Genomic DNA, 20,235 nt, shown 5'->3' with positions numbered 1-20,235 from the left:
ATAAAGAAATGGGATATTTCCTACATTACCTGGCTAATTTATTTTTGAGACTGTTGTAAATTCAACAGCAGGCCTAGAATACAATTTAGATGGATAGGCAATCAATGTCTCATTCTTGTATTTCTCCTTTCATTCAACTATTATTCTTAAAGTATTTACATGTGGTAGGCACTGGGAACATAGGAATAAAAGAACACGACCCTGTCCTCCAGAGCTCATGGACTGGTAAGGGACACAAATGAGTAAACAACAATATGGGGTGAGGGGCTCTGTGGGAGAGGTCTGTCTGTACTTGTCGGGAGCCCTGAGAGGCGGGGCACAAGGAAGGAATGGAGGTACCTTACTGAACATACAGTGGAGGCTTAATGAGATATCATCGAGACATTTTAAAATTGAACTAAACCACTGTTGCAAAAGTTGAGTTCATCAGTGTCCTGGAATATTTGGCTCTCTCTATCCCTATCCAGGTAACTCTGTGCTCCCACCTGCCCCTCTCTTCTATCTAACCAGTATTAGTTGCCATCAAGTCCATCCCGACTCATAGTGACCCCACGTGTGTCAGAGAACTGTGCTCCACAGGATTTTCAGTGGCTGGTTTTTCGGAAGTGGATCTCCAGGCCTTTCTTCTGAGGCACCTCTGGCTGGACTCAAACCTCCAACCTCCTGGTTAGCAGCAGAGTGTGTTAACCATTTGCACCACACAGCGAATCCTTCCCCTATCTAGCCATAAATCTTACACTTACGCATTCATTTGATTTGCATTTATTAAGGGCCCCCTGGAGGTGTATAGCCCATGAAACACAGAATGGGTGGCATTAGCAGTTGGCCAGTTTCATAAGCAAAACAAAATAAGATGAAAATCCCATCACATTTTCTCCTGTAGAAACAATAAGATGGAACTGGGAGGGCTTCAGGGAACCACAGAGGATGCTCAGGCATTAAAACCTTTGAAAACCATTGGACAAGGAAGCTAATGGACATATTCATTACTTCTAAGCTCCACATCCAAAATGCAAAGATGATAGAGGAATAGCGTGTACGAGAAACTTCTTGCTAACTTCCATAATAGGTGTTATAAGATGCGTTTTTTTTCTCTTTTACACAGATCTCCAACCCTAAGAAAAACACCACAGAACATTCGGTAAGTTGCAGGTTCAGACTTTCTCTACTGTCCTGCGTCTCTTTGTGTGAGTAAATTAATAAGTCAGGAGTTAGGACCCAGAGAGATTTTTTAGACCTACACGATCTGACAGCTGAGTGGAAATCAATGAAGTGTACTTTATGAAACATCACACTGATGGGAGATGGCTTGAGAGCTATTCTACTCCAGTCTAGGTGTCTACTTTCCCCTTGGGTTCCATTTTGGACTTTAAACCACCGCCTTTTCTTACTGAAAGCCCCTTTTACAATGGAAATACTCTGCTGTTAAAAAGGAAGAAATTATCTTTCTAAAACTGACATCATGATGCTGCCAGATTTTATGCTGGTGCTTGTTGTCCTTGGTGCTTCAGGTAAGTTCAAGTTCAACTAAGTCAAAACTGTCATTATAGAATTACGTTTTAAGCAAGGGAGGCAAAACCGTGATGATGTTGATAATGTTAGAAATATAAAATGTAATCTATAGATCTCTGCAGGAGAACTTTTAAAAAGTGGATCGTGTAAGTAATGCTGTGAAATCTGTATATTGCAAAAGAAATCTTATCTAAGAATTCCATCGTGTTTATGCTTCTATCATTTATTTTGTTCTTAGCTTGGTGGGCAAATATAGAAGCAGGAAAAATGTTACTGAATGTACCGAATGTTACTCAGAGAATTGTTAAAATATTTAGCACAGAAATGAACTCTATCAACATTTTTGTATCCTGTCTGCTAATAGTCACTGTATCTGTGTGTAGACATTTAATTTTGTCCAATATATGCTGTAGACCTATATAACTAAAAAAATACTTTAGTAAATTTGTGTATGTAGTCTGACTTAGTATGCTCATATCTCACAAACAGAAAATATTTGTCACATGTCTTTGGACATGTGTTTGTTTTAAAGGGACATTATCCAGCTGATAATAGGGGAATTCTTGCTTGATCAGGAAAGAGGACAAATGGGAATAAAAGGAGAGAAGGAGAGAAAGGGAAACGGAATGAAAGACAAAAGAGGCAGGAAATACTGGAAAGTCTACCAACAGTGATCCTTTCTACCTGCCAGGTTTCTGAGTTTTGGAGTCCTCCGTTTTTATGTAACAGAACAGAAAGCTCTTCCCATTATACCAGAGACCTTCCAAAGTCAGGAGCCAGAAGGGGAAAGGGCAACACCATTCCACAGCAATTTGTATTTATTTCTCCTTAGTATTTTTGCCACAATCGAGTGTGCAATTTGCAGGCGAAGAACTGGAGGCGCTGAGATGGATTTGTCCAACTCCAGAAACAAATCTAGCTTTAGAAGTCATAGGACCATGAGACACACCTAGACATTATCATATCTTTAAAAACTTAGCCTTTCCTCATCCTGGAAACAAACAAAGTAATTTTTAAGTGCAGAGAGCATCAAACCCACTTTCAAATATTACTGAATTTGCTTTCTACAAAGTCTTAAATGCAGTTAGCCAATCGTAAAAATAATCACCAATATTTTTTTATGGCATACAATTAATATACATCTTTCTAATATTTTTCTTCCTTAATTTATGAGAGAATGGTATGCATTTTGAAAGAATTGGCTCTTACCCTTCTTTTTTTTTAGCATAAACTGTCAGGGTTCAAGGTTTCATTGCCGCCTATGCACAGTAATGGTTACATAAGAAAATTGGAATTGGAGGAGAACCTGGTACTCATTTTCCGTGATGTAGGCTGCAAGGGTTTGGGAATGTACACTGAGCCGTATAGATCTATAATAGATCTGTAATAGATCTACGTAATAACTCTCCCATCTGTGAACATTTTCAGGGCCTTCGAAGTCTATTTATATTTTAGATCTGACAACCTTTCCTTACGTTCTTAATCTTAACTACCACTGTAAATAGTTTTTTTTTTAATTGTTTTATTGTGGTGAATACATATATTATATTTTTATAATTTATATGTGGTAAATACAAATATATAACAAAACATCTGCCAATTCAACATTTTATACATGTATAACTCAGTGACGTTGATTACACTCTTCATGTTGGGCAACCATCATCACTACCCATTTCCAAATTATTCCACCGCCATTAACAGAAACTCTGTGCCCCCTAAGCAACGACTTTCACTTTGCACCTCCCTCCCACCTTGGCTAACCACTAATAAACTTTGGTCTCTATACATTTTGCCTAGTCCAGATATTTCCCAGCTATAAGTGGGACCATACGGTGTCTGCCTTTCCGTGACTGACTTATTTCACGCAGCATAATGTTTTCAAGGTTCATCCAGGTTGTAGCATGTATCAGAACTTCATTTCTCTTCATAGCTGAGTAATATCCCATTACATGTATGCACCGCATTTTGTTTAACCGTTCGTCTGTTGATGAACACTTGGGTTGGTTCTACCTTTTGGTTATCGTGAATAGTTGAACAGTGCCGTGGGGAACACTGGTGTACAGGTTTCTGTTTGCGTTCCTGCCTTCAAGTTTTTCAGGTATATGCCTAGGATTGGGATTGCTGGGTCATATGGTAGTTCTATGTGTAACTTTTTGAGGAACTGCCAAACTATTTTCCACAGCGGCTACACTAGAAAATTATTTCTTTTTGTTACATGGAACTACCTTTTCCAAATGACAAGGGGCAACCCCACATTTTTATATTCCTGGCTTTGGTGGAAAGGTTAACCGTATATAGGGGTAAGACCTCTCTCATAATGTTAATTTGTGCTTGCTTGTTTGTGTCTGCTCCCAGAAAGCAGAGGCTGTATCGAATGCATTTTCCTACCACTGTTACTACATGATGACTTACGTTTATTCATTACTCAGTCATTCACTAAATATTTACTGAGTATCTTTTGTATCCTAGGCATGGTTCCAGTGTATGGGGGTGCAAGTGAGAACAAAACCAAGTCAGTCTAAGAAACCGTGATGCTAGCAAGAACTCATTAAATATTTATTATTTGATTCCACCCTCGAAGCTGGCTCTCTGTGTTGACAAAAGAGGCTCTCATATTTGTAGTATGCTTTTTTGGGAGAGGGGGTGGTAACAGAGGGCAAAACTAAAATATATTAAAAAGTGTCAAAACCACAGATACCCCCCTGAGAGCCATACTTGCTGAGGTCTGAAATTCTTCAGTTACTTCTTTACTCTCTTGGCCAAGGATAAACAATGGCATTATTGTTAGTAAATCCATAAATCAGCATGGAAGTTTCCATCTATTAAGTCTTACTAGTTACTTATACCTCAGTGTGAAGGAGTTTGTCAAAATCTTGCTGAAAGTGGGTGTTGATAAGGGGTTAGGGAGAGAGCAGGGGTTGCTGAGAGCCCGAAGTAAGGAGACCTGATCAAGAAGAGGAAAGAGACCAAAAGGTCAAGTCTTAGGCTCCCCAAAAAAGTGTTTTTTGTCCAAAAAAAGTGTTTTTTTTTCCCCCTCAATCTGGTACTGGGCACCTCATCCAAATCTCTCACAATTCCACTGACTGGGGTTGACAGAGTCCTGGCCCCCTAGATGGAGTCCTCTCTTATCCCTTGATCAAACCCAAACCCATTGCCATCAAGTCGATTCTGACTCATAGCGACTCTATTGGACAGAGTAGAACTACACCATAGAGTTTCCAAGAAGCGCCTGGTGGATTCGAACTGCCAACCTTTTGGTTAGCAGCCGTGGCACTTAACCACTACTCCACCAGGGTTTCCACTATCCCTTGATAGCTTTTGTTATTGTTGTTAGCTGCCGTCTAGTCAGACCCTGGCTCACCATGACTCCACGCACGACAAAACCCTGTGTAGTCCTGCACCATCCCCGTGATGGGCTGGTATCAGACCGTTGTGCTCATAGGATGGTTTTTTTTGGGGGGAGGGGAGTGGAAATGCTGGATCATAGGGTTTTCATTGGCTGATTTTCAGAAGGAGATTGCCAGGGCTTTCTTCCTGGTCCATCTAAGTTTGGAGGCTCCACTAAAACCTGTTCCGCATCAAAGCAACACACAAGCCTCCACTGATGGTGGTTGCTGTGCGTAAGGTGCATTGGCTGGGAATCGAACCCAGGTCTCCCACATGGAAGGTGAAAATTCTACCACCGAACCCTCACTGCCCCCTTGATGGCTTCAGTTACCTTTCTCTGGATGCTTTCTCTGTTCCAACAGATGGCAGTCAGGAGTGAAGGGCTGTTCGGCAATCAATCACGCATCTTAAACTTGGGCTCTCTTTTGTCCCTTTGGCACAACAAATATCTGGCATTAATAGGCCACATTTTGTAGCCGTTTCACGGACACAAAGATCCTAGAAGCACAGGGTACGCAAGCCGCATGGGGCCTTAGAAACCATCCACTCCCTGTTTTGATTGGGAGAGGTTAAATGGCTTAAGAGCACACAGCTGGGAGTCAGGACCAGAATTCCTTTCTCTGAATCTGAGCCCAGGGCCTCTCAATGTTAAATAAATACTTGTGGGATTCTCCTTCTACTGAATTTGGCAAGAGACTCGGGTGGGCTTCTGAGCAGAGAGCAGGAGCTCTCCTGGAGCACGGGCAGGCCTGAGTCCCAGGTGGAGGAAAGAAACAATCAGCCAGAGTGTTCGCCTTCTCCCTCCCTTTCTGCCTGTCTGAAGCCCTCATTCTGCCCTCCGTGGTTTTCGCCCTCTTGTTCTCACCCTCTGCCTGTGGAGTTGCCTGTCTGCTCCCAAAGGAAATACTCTGACAAAGAAGAATGAGACAAAGATTAAGCAAGGAGAAGAGGGAGAGGAGAGAAAAGGGGAGAACTGGAATTTAGGGGAACACTGAAATTCCTTTTTTATGAAAACGTTGTTCCTCTTGTTGTTTTTGTTGTCATCTAGTGGGCTCCGACTCATGAAGACCTTATGTATAACACAGCAAAACGTTGCCAAGTCCTGCGCCGCCTCCATGTTGGTTGGTATTTTTACTAAAAAGAGATAGTCATAGGCTTCAGCAACCTCTGAAGATGGTGCGTTGGACCAAGTGTGTAGGGCCGGGGGGAGAGGCAGGTGTAGAGCCGTATTTAAAGCAAGGAAATGTGGGGAAACTCTGATCAAAATTTAAGCAGAAGTCCTTCAGTGCAAAGCTTTGGGCGTCCACCCCCAAGAAGAATGACCGCAGAGGGGCGCCACCTTGAGAGGCCCCAGAACAAAACACTGTGCAGGTGCCCACTACAGCAAAGGGAGACACCATCACCACTGTTGAGTGTCTCCCTACGACCAAACAAATATTATTTGTGACCTGGCTTTAGAAAATCAGTCTTCCAGGTAATAGCTTGTTTTAAACAACCGTAAAGCATTTTGGAAAATATAATGCTAACAACAACACAGCAACAACTAAAAAGCAATGATCCTGAATTGTTTAAACAATTTTTATGTGGTATTTAGAAAAAAAAAAAGAAAACCTCAGTGGAAGTAACCGTCGTTTGGCCCCCTGAGTCCTCAAAAAACTATACTGACTCATAGCGACCCTACAGGGCAGAGTAGAACTACCCCGTTGGATTTCCAAGGTGCAGCTGGTAGATTTGAACTGCCGACCTTTTGGTTAGCAGCCATAACACTTAACCACTGCACCACCAGGGCTCCCGTCAAAGAACTATAGGATGGTGGAAAAGTCGCTGACCTAAGCTTTAGGAAACCACACCCGACACTCAGCTGGGTGACCCTGCACAAGTCACTTCCCCTTTTGCCAGTAGCTTCTGCTGTAAAATGACGGGCTAGATGATTTCCTGGTTTCTTTCCAGCCCTATTGTCTTAGCTTTTTTTTTTTTTTTTTATCATTTCACTTCTTTTTCCTCTTTAATTGGTGTTGAAATTATTTATGAATACCTGTGTTCTCCTATCTCTCCTATATTAGTTTCCTAGGGCCGCCTTTATGAAGTACTACAAACTGGGTGGCTTAAAATGACAGAAATTCATTGTCTCACAGTTTTGGAGGCTAGAAGTCTGAATTCAGAGTGTCGGCAGGACCATGCCCTCTCTGAAGGCTTTAGGGGAAGATCCTTTCTTGTCTCTTCCAGCCTCTGGTAGCTGCAGGCATTCGTTGGTTTGCAGCTGTGGCATAATTCCAATCTCTGCCTTCATCATCACGTGGCGTTCTTTGTGTCTCTGTGTCTCTCTGACTCTTCTTTTATAAGGACAGCAGTCATGTTGTACTAGGACCCACCCTACTTCAGTATGACCTCATGTTAACCTAACGAATAACACCTTCAGAGACTCTATTTCCCAACAAGGTCATGTACACGTGTACCAGGGGTTAGGACTTCACCATATCTTTTTGAGGGACACAATTCAATCCGTAACGCTTCCCTTTTAGGATGGCTGACGTTGGGAAATCCCAGCTTCCCAAAGAGACCCAGCCACAGTGGAGGGTCACTCATATTCCAAGGGCAATTTCTTCCTTTGCCAATGGATCACTGAAATGTATCTTAAAACGCTGGTCTCTAATTAATTTAAAATATAAATCTATTTGCAACTTTTCAGGAATCCACTTATTTCTTAAAACAAAGACCACCTGTCCTGGAAATCCTGAGCATATCTGTGATCTTCCATCCATTAGAGCAGTGAACCAGAGTCATTCTGCCTCCTGCCCCAGGGGCATAGAGAGCGCCCCCTATGGCCTTTTGTTCATTTGCACATGCATTTGTTCATTCATCAAATATCAAATATTTATGCAAGTCTTGGCTCAAAGAATCAACTGTGAGAAATGCCTGCCCTTCTCCATAATGCTCTATTTCAGAAGAAGGACAAATCATGACCATTTCCAGGCCTGCCCTCTAAATCTGCTCCAGTAACCTCAGTGACTTCAGCTTCTATTTTGGGAAGGTTCAGGAAGCTTGAAGATGTTAGTCAGAAAGCATTACACCTTTGGCTTTTTGTTGTTGTTGTTGTTGGTAAGGTCTGTTTTGGTCAGTACAGATTCATGGTTTTTCTTCCTTGATTCAGACAGAGGACACCATTTGACATTTCTCCTTAGGTCCTGGTGAAGAACAGAATACCCCCATGGAGGGTATGGCTTTGGGGGTGGCAAATGCTGGGGATATCAACGTCATAAATTTAGATTGGCCCTCCCGATACACAACTGAACCTCCCTTCAAAATGATGTAAATTTTTCTCTCCACGCAAGGGAGTTCAGAGGTGTGGTGCCTGCTCCTTTTCAGACACACCCTCTCATGCTCCAAATTCTCATGCCGCGAATGTGCTAAGAAGCCCGTGGGGGGGGGGGGGGTTGGTCGGTGCAGACATTATTCAGTTGTCTTTAGTCCCCCTTGAGTGTCTTGGTCGGTTACAGACAGTGTCGTAAGTCCATTGTACTAATGGGGATGAACTGGGGCACATGGGCCCTCAAAGAAGGTGAGTAATCTGGCCCCTCAGCAGGCTACTACCTTGGTGCCAGTGTCAGTTAGCACTGCCTTCAGATGCACGTGGCTACATTGAGTTAACCAAACAGGGGTTTATTTTTCTCACACACCAAGAAATTTGGAGGCATGCAGCCCAAGGCTGGAGTGGCAGCTCCACAAAGCTATCGGGGACCCAGTCTCTTTTGTCTTTTGTTGTATTGTGTGTGGGGGGCTCTCATCAGGCTGGCAAGATACTTGGACTGCCAAATCTCTGAACATCACGTCTCAGTTCTAGGCAGGAAGAAGGGGGAAAGGTAAAAGACAAAAAGTGAAAGCTGAGATGTTTATTGGGTTGAGTCTGTCGTCTTTAGTAATTTTTTCTGTAAACCCAATCAATGGCTTTCATTTGTATCTTAACTGGCCACAAGTGTGTCACATGGCCATCCCTAACTGTAAGGGAGCCTGAGAAGCTGAATATTTTAAGGGACTGTCTTAGTTATCTAGTGTTGCTGTAACAGAAACACCACAAGTGGATGGCTTTAACAAAGAGAAATTTATTCTCTCACAGTCTAGTAGGCTACAAGTCCAAATTCAGGGCGTCACCTCCAGGGGAAGGCTTTCTCTCTCTGTCAGCCCTGGAGGAAGTTCCTTAACATCAATCTTCCCCTGGTCTAGGAGCTTCTGAGCACAGGGGCCCTGGGTCCAAAGAATGTGCTCTGCTCCCAGCACTGCTTTCTTGGTGGTATGAGGTCCCCTCTCTCTGCTTGCTTCCCTTTCCCTTTTATTCTTAAGAGATAAAAAGTGGTGCAGGCCACGCCCCCAGGGAAACTCCCTTTACATTGGATTAGGGATGTGACCTGGGTAAGGGTGTTACAATTCCATCCTAATCCTCTTTAACATAAAATTACAATCACAAAATGGAGGACAACCACACAATAAACACATTTTGGGGGGGGGGACACAATTCAATCCATGACAGGGACCCTCCTACCCATCTTTCAATTTGTTGTAATATGATGATTTGCATGTTGCTGTGATGTTGAAGCTTCCAAACTAAGGCAGACCAGGAAGAAAGGCCTGGCTATCTACTTCCAAAAATCAGGCAATGGAAACTTTACAGCTCACAACAGAATATTGTCTGACTTACTCACTTTAGACATGTCATAGAAGGGATCAATTGCTGGAGGAAAATACCTTGCTCGGTGAATAGAGGTCCAATGGGTATGATGGAGGCCTTCAGTGAGATGAATTGGTGCAATAACTGCAGTGATGGACTCCAGTATGCCAGTAATCATAAGGATGGCACAAGACTGGGCAGCATTTCATTCTGTTGTATGTGAGGTCCATGAGTCAGAGTTGACTGAATGGCAGCTAGCTATCTAGATGTATCTATCTGTCTATCTATCTATCTCTTAACCCCCCCAGAAAACCAAACCCATTGCCATCAAGTCAATTCCAACTCATAGTGACCCTACAGGACAGAGTAGAAGTGCCCCACAGGGTTTCCAAGGCTGTAATCTTTACAGAAGCAGACTGCCACATCTTTCTCTCATGGAGCAGCTGGTAGGTTCAAACCGCTGACCTTTCAGTTAGCAGCCCAGCGCTTAAACACTGCACCACCAGGGCTCCTATCTCTTACCCTGAACCAATTTAGCGTCTGTTATCAAGGAAGAACCGGAGAATGGCAGGAAGTAGCAGTGTCCGCATGGTATCCTTTTAACAGGACTCCCTACATTAGAGGAGGGGCTGCCTGCTGCAGGGGAAGGCCAGAGAAAGGGGACAGCTGTGACATTCACTGCTTCTCTCTTGTCCTCAGCAATTTGGCTCTGGCCCAAACTCTTCAAGGCTGCTCCACAGAAACAAAAGCCAAGCAGCTAACTCCTATTGTTATTTAAGTGGTTGTTTACTCAGCGACTATTTGCTCAGCAGCTACGGAGCTGGGATACAGTAGTGAACAAGACAAAGCCTGCCTTCATGGAGCTAGCATTTTCTAATGGGGCAGACAGACACTAAACAAAAACCATGCAATATAAGGTGCTCTGATGGGAAGTAAATTACAATGGGGGATAGACGGTGGGGAGAGATTTTTAGAGAGGGTAATCAGTGAGGATGGGAGACAGATGTGCCAGTCTGTCCGTAATGATTTACAGCCTCGGACACCCAGTGGAGCAGTTCTACTACGTCCTATAAGTTGCCATGAGTCAGAATCGATTTGACGGCAGTGGGTTTGGTTTTTTTTGGAATCTGGAAGGATGGAGTCCCTGGGTGGGCAAAAGATTAAGCGGCTACAAATCAAAAAGTGGACAGTTTGAATCCACCCAGAGGCAGTTCAGAGGAAAGGCCTGGAGACCTTCTTCTCAAAGGTCACAGGATGAAAACCCTAGGGAGCAGAGTTCTGCTCTGACACTCACGGGGTTGCTGTGAACCAAAATTAACTTGACAACGACTGGTTTTTGTTTTTAATCTGGAAGGGCCTCTTTAAGGAGATGATACTTGAGCAAAGACTGGACCAAAGTGTGGGAACAAACTATGGGGCTTTCTAAGGGCATGTCTGAGAAAGAGAAGATAGGCCTGAGGGACTAGGGAGGAGGGGTTGGTTAGGGCCAGTAGCAGAGGGCGAGAGGTAGGCAGGGCCACATTGAATAGGGCCTGGGAGATTATGGTAAGGACTTGGGAATTTTTTTCTTCTAATTATGATGGGAAGGCATTCAGAGGGTTTGAGCAGGGAACTGACATAACTCTCTGCTGTTTTTAAAAGATTGTTCTACACTGAATGAGGTATATGTGTATGCATATATATTTATATCCATATATATGATCAAGCACTTAGGGAACATAGTTATGGGCGCTTCTTAGACATAACCAAACGCCTTGTGAGATTGGTTTTCTGAGTTTGAAGGCCTAGGACCATAGTCTCATGGGACAACTTGGTTAATTGGCATAATAGTTCATAAAGTTTATGTTCTACATCCTAGTTTGGTGAATAGTGTCTGGGGTCTTAAAAGCTGCTAAGTGGCCATCTAAGATACAACTATTGGTCTCTTCTCATCCAGAGCAAAAGAGAAAGAAGGAAACCAAAGCCTCGAGGAAGAAAATAGTCTACGGGCCTAATAGTCTTCGTGAACCATGACCTCATATATCCCGAGATCAGAAGAACTAGATGGAACCCAGCTACTATTACCCACTGTTCTGATCATGGTCACAATAGATGGATCCTGGTAGACTGGGAGAAAAATGTGGAACAGAACCTCAAATTCTGAAAAAGCCCAGACTTACTGGACCAGTTGAGACTAGAGGACTCCCTGGGATTATAGCCCTGAGATGCTCTTTAAACCTTGAACTGAAACTAGCCCCTGAGGTCACATTTTAGGCTAAATAACAGATTGGCTCACAAAATAATGAATATCACCTGTGAGTACTTTGCTCCTTTAAAAAATCATCTATATGAGACCAAATGGTCAGCAATTACTTTAAAACAAAGATGAGAAGGTAAGCAGGCAGGGAGACTAGATTAATGGAAACAGAACAACCAGAACAGAAATAATGAGAATGTTCACGCATTGTGAAGAATGTAACCAATGTCACTGAACAATTTGTGTATAAATTGTCGAATGGGAACCTAAACCTCTGTGTAAACCTTCTCCAAAAACACAATTAAATATTATTAAAAAAAAAAATCACTGTAGCTACTGGGTTTAAAGGGGCAAGAGAGGAAGCAATTAGGAGGTCAGTACCATAACCCAAGAGAGAGAGAATGTAGTTAGTGATTAGGTGGTACCAGTGAAGGAAGTAGGAGCAGTCAGAGTTGGGATGTATTTTAGAGGAAGTTAAGAGCGGATGTGGAAAAGGAGAAAAAGAGAGAAGTCAAGGATGCCTTCAAGAATTTCCTCCTGAGCCAGTGAACACCTCTTCCCTAAGAAGGTTTGGGGAATTTCAATTCCCTCCCTCTCCCTACATTTCCTGTAAGGTTTTAGGGGCCCTTGCAGATGGATGCCTGGCAGCTGGCCAGCTGCCCTTCTCGATGCAGCTCTGGTTACTAATAATAGTTGAAGTATCAAAGTTTGGGAGTGGCTAACTTTTTAAATAAATAAACACAAATATAAAGCTATCCCTCTACCATTCATTTTCATTTTAAAGTGCTTTCTTGAGTGGAAGAGGAAGAGGTGGGGTCCAGCCAGAGCACTCAGCCCTCCTTCCCCACCTCATCGTCCACCTGGAGAGGCTGTCTCTCCTGCTGCTGTCGTTGCTACTCTCTTTGTAAAATGCTCTTAGGAAAATGCCATGCACCTAGAAGGAGTGTGTGCTATTTTGAAACAATGTTTGGATTCTGACTGGGTAAATATGGGGGGGGGGTGTGTCTTGCAAGTGATCATTGCCTTTTGTATGTTTCTCTCAGTGGGAAAAAAGGCTTTCCACAGTAAAGTGTATGTGCAGGCCAAGTTGCTATAGAATATAAGTAGGGTGCTGATTGTACAAGGAGAGAGCAGTATTAAAAAAAAAAAAAGCTTTCTTGTTTTAAATTTCATAGTATGGCATTAAAAAGAAACTGAACAAATTTCTAGACTGCATTTCCTCAGCTTGAGGATTAAAGATTGAAATGAGCGTGTTTGTTGGGATCTCACACATTTTGTGATTGAGAAGTGCTAGAACCTGGCTGTTTACCAAGAAGGGATTTCATACAGGAAGGCTTCACCAGGAAGAAAGCGAGAGAACAGGGCATGGCACCTGGTAGGTGTTCAGTGAATGTGTGCTAAATGGGGGTAAAAAACAAGCCAGGAGTCGTTGAGTCAATTCCGTGTCATGACAACCCAGTGTGTCAGGGTAGAACTGCACTCCAAAGGGTTTTCAATTACTGATATTTTGGAAGTAGATCGCTAGGCCTTTCTTCCAAGGTGCCTTTGGGTAGGTTTGAACCAATAGCCTTTTGGTTAGTAGTTGAGCACTTAACCTTTTGTGACACCCAGGGACTTCGTGAATAAAAAAAGGCCCTGACATACTCCGTTCATTGATTCATGCAGTTAATATATATACAAAGGGTAAATATATATCAATGCTGGGTGCCAGGCACTGTTCTAGGTGCTGGGTAGGCGTTGTCAAATAGAACTAACACCACCCTTGCCATCATGGAGCTCAAGACAATAACAAACAAATAAGGGACATGAAGGAGACCAATAGGATGCCATGACAAAGAATAGCACAAGACAACCAACGCGTCTGTAAGGAGGAAGCATTTAAGGTGAGACCACAGGTGGGGGGCAGCTGTAGATGATTCTTTTGGGGTCAAGATGTTGGCCCTATGGTTAGAAAATCTTGTGAGAGAACAAACATCTTGATAAAGCATCGATTCTATTTTTAGCTGTGTGCATTTGTGGTGGGGGGGGAGGTAGGTATGGAGAATGGGGTTAAGAGAACGCTGTCTACTCAAAGTTGTCTTTACTGAATTAAGCTGTACAGTGGGTTGAATCGTGGCCCCCCCCAAAAGATATGCCCATGCCTAACTCCCTGTAATTGTGACCTTATTTGGAAAAGGGTCTTTGCAGATGTAATTAAGGATCTCAAAATGAGCTCATCCTGGATTATGAGGGTGGGCCCTAAATCCAATGACAAGTGTCCTTATAAGAGAAAAAAGAGGAGTAGAGAGAAGTGATGGCCATGTGGAGAAGGAGAGAGAGATGGATTTATGCAGCCACAAGTCAAGGAACGCCTGGAGCCACCAGAAGCTGGATGAGGCAACAAAGCACTCTCCCCCAGAGGCTCTGGAGGGAGGACGGTCCTGCCAACACTCTGACTTCAGACTTCTGGCCTCCTGAACCGTGAGACAATAAATTTGTTCTTTCAAGTGCCTGCGTTTCTGGTAATTTGTTATGGCAGCCACGGGAAACTTCTGCAGGCTGTTTAAAAATATATGAAGGCCTCTGCCACACTCAGCTCCCCACTTCCCTACTCAGACCATAGGATGCTAAACCAGCCATTAGGCCGCTCCCATTAATTCAGGTTCCCTCTTAATTCTGACAGAAACTTCGGGATTCAGTTCAGTAGTGGAAAACGAAGATGCCCTCCTCAGACATTTATTCCAAGGTTATCAGAAATGGGTTCGCCCTGTATTAAATTCGAATGATACCATAAAAGTATATTTTGGATTGAAAATATCTCAGCTGGTCGACGTGGTGAGTAATCCTTGGCCCTACGTTAAAAAGAATCTGCATTCCTGAACCTGTTTGTGGGTCTAAGATTTGGTTTTGTTTTCTTTCTCTGGGCCTGCTTTTCTAATTTTAAAAATAATTTACTGTGAGAAAATATCTGCCTCAAGAAGCCATGAAATGACCCGAAGAAAGTATGTGGAGCGTTGCGGGGTAAATTTTCATTGCGACGCTGTTAGTGTGGGACCTTTTCACCGGGGGGCAGATATGGTTGCTGTGACGTGAGTTGCCCCAGCGGATTTGGTGAAGCATCAGGGTGGGGAGTGGGAGAGAAGGGAAGGCTGAGGCCAGGTTCCAGAGAGATACAGGGTAGCCTGGGCTCCTCCTTCAGCCAGCTGTGGGAAGGAGCAGGCAGGGGTCGCCTGCAGGCAGAGATGACAGAGGGCCCTGAGGCCATCCCTTCTCCCATTCCTGGAGCTGCTCTACCTGGGCACCCCGTCACCTTCCTGAATCCCCTTCAGACTGGTACCTTTTCCCTGAGCTCACCCATACCTTATCATTGGTTGGGCTCACACTTCTGCCATGATTGCGTTCCTGGGGAAAATGAGTGAACTTTCCTTCCCCAATGCTGCAAAATCTTCCTGCTGTGGCTCCCAAAGTCCCAGCCTAAAACCCAAACCAGGTGCCATTGAGTTGATTCCAACTCAGGGTGACCCCACGTGCGTCAGAGTAGAACTGTGTACCTCGGATTTTCAATGGCCGATTTTTTAAAAGCAGATCGCCAGGCCTTTCTTCTGACAGGCCTCTGGGTGAATTCAAACTTCCATATAGCAGCTGAGCATGTTAACCATTTACATCACCCAGAGACTCCAAAGTCCCAAAACAACCCTTCTGTATTGCCCAAATCCCCCGCCTTACCAGACATTCATACCCCATGCACTCCCCATTCAGCCCCAGCTGGCCCAATGCCCCAGGATTCCTGCTAGAAAATCACGCAAAGTTGTGCTTCCATGACCCTTCACCTTAGCGTGCCTCCAATTTAGCTAATATTTTATTCTACTTCACACCCTTGGAAACCTGGTGGCAGAGTGGTTAAGCATTCGGCTGCTAACCAAAAGGTCAGCAGTTCGAATCCACCTAGGCACTCCTTGGAAACCCAATGGGCAGATCTACTCTGTCCTATAGGGTCACTATGAGTTGGAATAGACTTGACGCAATGGGTTTGGTTTTTTGGTTTGCACCCTGAAAGTGGCTTCTGGGTTATACAATTTTATATAAATATTACCGCAATGAACTGTTACTTGCTTGAGCTATTATTTTTCACTTTAAACAAAATAAGCTTACTATTTTAGAATCACATGCCATCGGAGAGTTCTTGAGAATCCTTTTGAACAAATCAAAGGTAACACTAAGAGAGGTCTGTTTGACAAAAAAAAATCTTCCTTTAGTTTCAATTCACATCTTTTCTGCTGTTACGGTGGTGGTGAAAATATACATAACCAAGCCTACATCTTCTCAACAATTTCTGCCTGTACAATTCCGTGACATACTTGAGAATATCTTTGTCATTTTTCTCAGGATGAGAAGAATCAGCTGATGACGACAAATGTCTGGCTCAAACAGGTAAATTTCAATCAAAAAATTGTATCTGCCAGCCCAGTACTTTCGCTTCTTTTTTATTTAGGAAGGCTGCCCTTTGAAAAACAATCAATTCCTTTAAAGAGAATATGCTGTTCTTCAAGGAGCCCTGGTGGTGCAATGGTTAAGCTCTTGGCCGCTCACCGTAAGGTGGGCAGTTTGAACCTACCAGTGGCTCCGCGGGAGAAAAGACCTGGTGATCTGCTCCCGTAAAGACTACAGCCTAGGAAGCCCTATGGGGCAGCTCTACTCCGCCCTGTAGGATCGCTATGAGTTGGATTCGACTTGACGGCACCCAATGACAACAACATTGTGTTCCTCAGAAAATACTTGGGAATGGTTGGGAAGGTCAGTTATTTTTCATTTTCTTTGGTGAGAGTTGGAAAGCAGATCCTGGAAGCTCCTAAGAAGTATTCATAGTTGTGTGGTGTTGCTAGAACTGTGCCTGGCAGGCTGGGTAGGTGGGGCCCGAGTGGGAGAGTGACTCTGACAGTGAGGTCTGGGCAGGGGCCTCGGGACTCCTCGGAAAAGAGGGGAAAAGGCTCCAAGATGCAACTTTCCCCATTTGGAGTACAGCAACTGGATGAGAATATCCCTAGTCTCCACTGTCCTCCATGGGCAGAATCTATCTCTATTACTTCTCACTCCTCCCTAGAAAAAACTGAGCTCAAAATGAAGGTACCAAAAACTGCTCACCATTAATCTCAGAGCGAAGTGAGGCCCAAAACAAAGCAATGACCGATGTTTTTCTGGCATGACTAATACAGATTAATCCATTTGAAACATAATCCATTTGAAATGGTTTTCACCCTCTGCTTGGGTTATTGCTTTTAGCTTGGCTGTAGTACATTTCCTAAAACTATGAAGAGGAATTTGTCTGCAGAAAGATTTTTCCTAGAATTTTCAGTAAAGAATTAGCTTTCAAAACTCAATTTAGAATGTTATGTAAAAGAAGGAAATATTCACGCTTCCCTGATGGTAGATGAGAAGTTTGGGTTTGATATATTGTATGTTTTTATGTGCACACGTTGTTGTTATCATTGTTGTTAGCAATTACTTGTTTCTTAATGAATGTCCAGGTTGTGGCCAAATCCACCCAGGATTTAGGATACTCCTGGTGGGAGTATCTTAAATATCTCATTAACATATGTACATAACACTTTTCATTTTTTTAATATTGAAATGAGTTATTTATTCAGGTTTCGTAGGCCTTGTTCAGTTCTTTTTGCTAGACGGTTTATAAGGAACTAGGATAAAAGAAATCCCCTAGGCCCCATTTAGTGTCATCCATTTTTTTCCCAACCAAAAACTTTGTTCAGAGCTAGGGTTGTAATTTTTATGCCTTTCTATTCCACTAGTTCTTTAATTGGTAGGTATGGTAGCATGTGAAATGAACCTGCATAGTATTTTACTTGCAAATAAAATTTTTCAGGAGAAAACAAACAGTAAGCTGAAACTATAAATATACAAATATGATTTAAATAAACATACCTTGCTATTCACATAGCTTGTCCTTCAGTGACTTATCCCATGTTTGAAATGTAGAGGCTGTGGCATTCAGAAGTTATTTGAGTTAATAAAAACCAGTAAGAAGTCCTGAGTTTGATCTTATGGGAGAGAGAACTTGAACTTTTCTCTCAAAGTGTAAATAGGCTGACGAGGTTAACAAAAATAAACAAAAAACCCTCCCTCCTTCACACACACACACACACACACACACACACACATCTTTCCCCAACTGCTCCTTGATATTAAGCTCTTATTGATAAACCTCTCACATGAAACAGTGGTCCTTGGCCTCGAATTTTGAGACAGCAGGTGGTTTTTATTTTCCTTGCAATTTCGAAAGCAATAGGCCATTTTAGGCACAGAGAGCAAGGTTAGACCAAACAAACAAAAAAAACCCATTGCCATCGAGTCAACCCAACTCATAGTGACCCTATAGGACAGAGTAGAACTGCACCATAGAGTTTCCAAGGAACACCTGGTGGATTCAAACTGCCAACCTTTTGGTTAAGCAGCCTTAGCTCTTAACCACCAGGCCACTGCTTGGGTCTTAACTAAAGCTGTGGAAATGACTTCCAACCAAGTTGTGTCACCAGAATCTTAATGGCCTGCTAAGTGCCACTAGCTCAAGATGAAATTAAATCCTAAAAGTCTCCAACACCCAAAACAAAGCCTGAGAAATCTGCAGCAATACAGCAAGTTGGCACCTGGAAAAGTCGGCCTGCTGGCTTAGGTCCCCATTTAATAGAAAAGTGAGGGCAATAGTCTTTAATTTCATTTAAGTTGCCAATGGTTGTCATAGCTCTAGTCTCATTGAAGCCTCTCAACCACCCTGAGTTAGGAAAGGAGGTATTATTGCATTGGTTAGCAGCCAAGCTCTTAACCAGTGCCCTACCAGGGCTCCTGTAATCCTCACAGCTACCCTAAAAGGTAGGTTCTACTCGACGGCACTGAGAGAGAGAGAGAGAATTATTATTTCCACTTTGCAGGTATGGAAGCTGAGGATTTGAGAATTTAAGTGACTTGTCCAAGGTTACACACTGCTAAGTGAAGTCTGGAAACCCTGGTTTCTCCTCTAGCATATTTAGGCATTCCTCTTCTGTCCTCTCAACCAGAGATTAGCTTTATCAAGCACAAACCTAGTGACATCCAAAGAGTCTTCTACATGGAGCTATTTTTATTTTATTGATTTTATTTTGCAAACTCTTTTGTCTTCCTCCTTCCTACTTCCAGGGAGAATCAAAACCCGATAAACCATAAATGTATTATTAACACTGACTTGCTAAGACTACATGAGAAAATACTTAATGCCTCAGCCCCTCTGATTCTGCACAGTCATGGCCAAGGTTAGGAAAACTGCATCTCAGCCACTTTAATGGAAATGGAAAAAGAAGCCAATCTTTCTTCAGTGACACAAAGTTTGTACTCTTAGACTAGACTTTCTTAGATGAAAAATCACTATGACAACTGACGTGAAATTCACCCACTCAGCAAGCATTTACTGAGGACCTACTGTGTGCCAGGAACTGTGCAAGACACTGTTGGGTACAAATGCCAATAAGATAGTAAGAATTTTAAGTGCCCCAGGCATCACTGCTGCTGAGACGTAGTTTGGTCTCCTATCCCCATGGCCATCCTGAGGAAAATAAAGCTGCCCAAGTGTCTGCCAAAGCCAACATCTTAAACTAGTACTGTTTCTCCAACAGCTGGTTTCCATTTCAGATCAAAAGAAGTTCAGCAAACACAATGAAGGCTTCACTGACAGACCCCTGAAGCTGGGCTTTGAGGAGAAGTAAGGAACAAACTTGCCATGGAAGAGATAGGCTAGGCTTAAACGTCAGGGCGATCTCCCTAAAAATCTAATTATCATTCATAACCTGGAAACACCCTTATAAATCCATGAATCCTGAACCTTTATATGCTGTCTTATTTCCCTGCTTTCTCTGCAGCCTTTCTCATCATAGCAAAGGGGGCCAGTTTGGGTTTCTTGATTCTGAGTCAGAATCAAGCAGAGTGAGTAGGGGTCAAAACTTGGGCAAGTCATTTAACCTCTCTGACCCTCAATCTCTTCGTTTAGAAAATGGAGGCAATGCCTAGATCACAGTGTTGTTGGGAGGTTAGATGAGATAATGTGTGTGAATGTGACTAGCACCTTATCTAGCATGTAGTAGGCTCAATAAACGTCACTTCCTTCTGCCACCTTTGTAGGCTTTCTCATACTTAATGACAAATGACATTTCTTGGCCTAAACAACTCATAGATTTATTGGGAACATGAGACGTGTAGTATGTCATGTTGTCTTTAAGATTAAAGTGAATCAACAGGTCACGAGAATGTTCCAAAGTATGCAAATTCAGACAATGGCAAGGAGTGTCTTTCCCTTACTATCTTTTGGTCAGGCGCTCTGGTGGCACAGTGATTAAAGCGCTCGGCTGTTAGCCAAAAAGTTCCTCAGTTCAAACCCACCAGCTACTCCAAGGGAGAAAGATGTGGCAGTCTGCTT

At 43.1% G+C, this 20,235-nt stretch overlaps 1 protein-coding gene across 1 annotated transcript in view; it reads left to right on the top strand.

The window, feature by feature from the left end:
* The first annotated feature begins 1,462 nt into the window (after positions 1-1,462).
* The window catches only part of CHRNB3 (cholinergic receptor nicotinic beta 3 subunit), a 37,800-nt gene continuing 19,027 nt past the window's right edge, over positions 1,463-20,235 (top strand). Inside the window, exons 1-3 of the mRNA XM_049865499.1 lie at positions 1,463-1,511; positions 14,464-14,615; positions 16,167-16,211. Coding sequence (XP_049721456.1) covers positions 1,463-1,511; positions 14,464-14,615; positions 16,167-16,211 — 246 coding nt within the window. The remainder of the gene's footprint in view (positions 1,512-14,463; positions 14,616-16,166; positions 16,212-20,235) is intronic.

The sequence above is a fragment of the Elephas maximus genome, chromosome 22, assembly GCF_024166365.1.
Source record: "Elephas maximus indicus isolate mEleMax1 chromosome 22, mEleMax1 primary haplotype, whole genome shotgun sequence".
In the NCBI taxonomy this organism is placed as follows: Eukaryota; Metazoa; Chordata; class Mammalia; order Proboscidea; family Elephantidae; genus Elephas; species Elephas maximus.
This window is presented reverse-complemented; position numbering and strand designations above follow the sequence as displayed.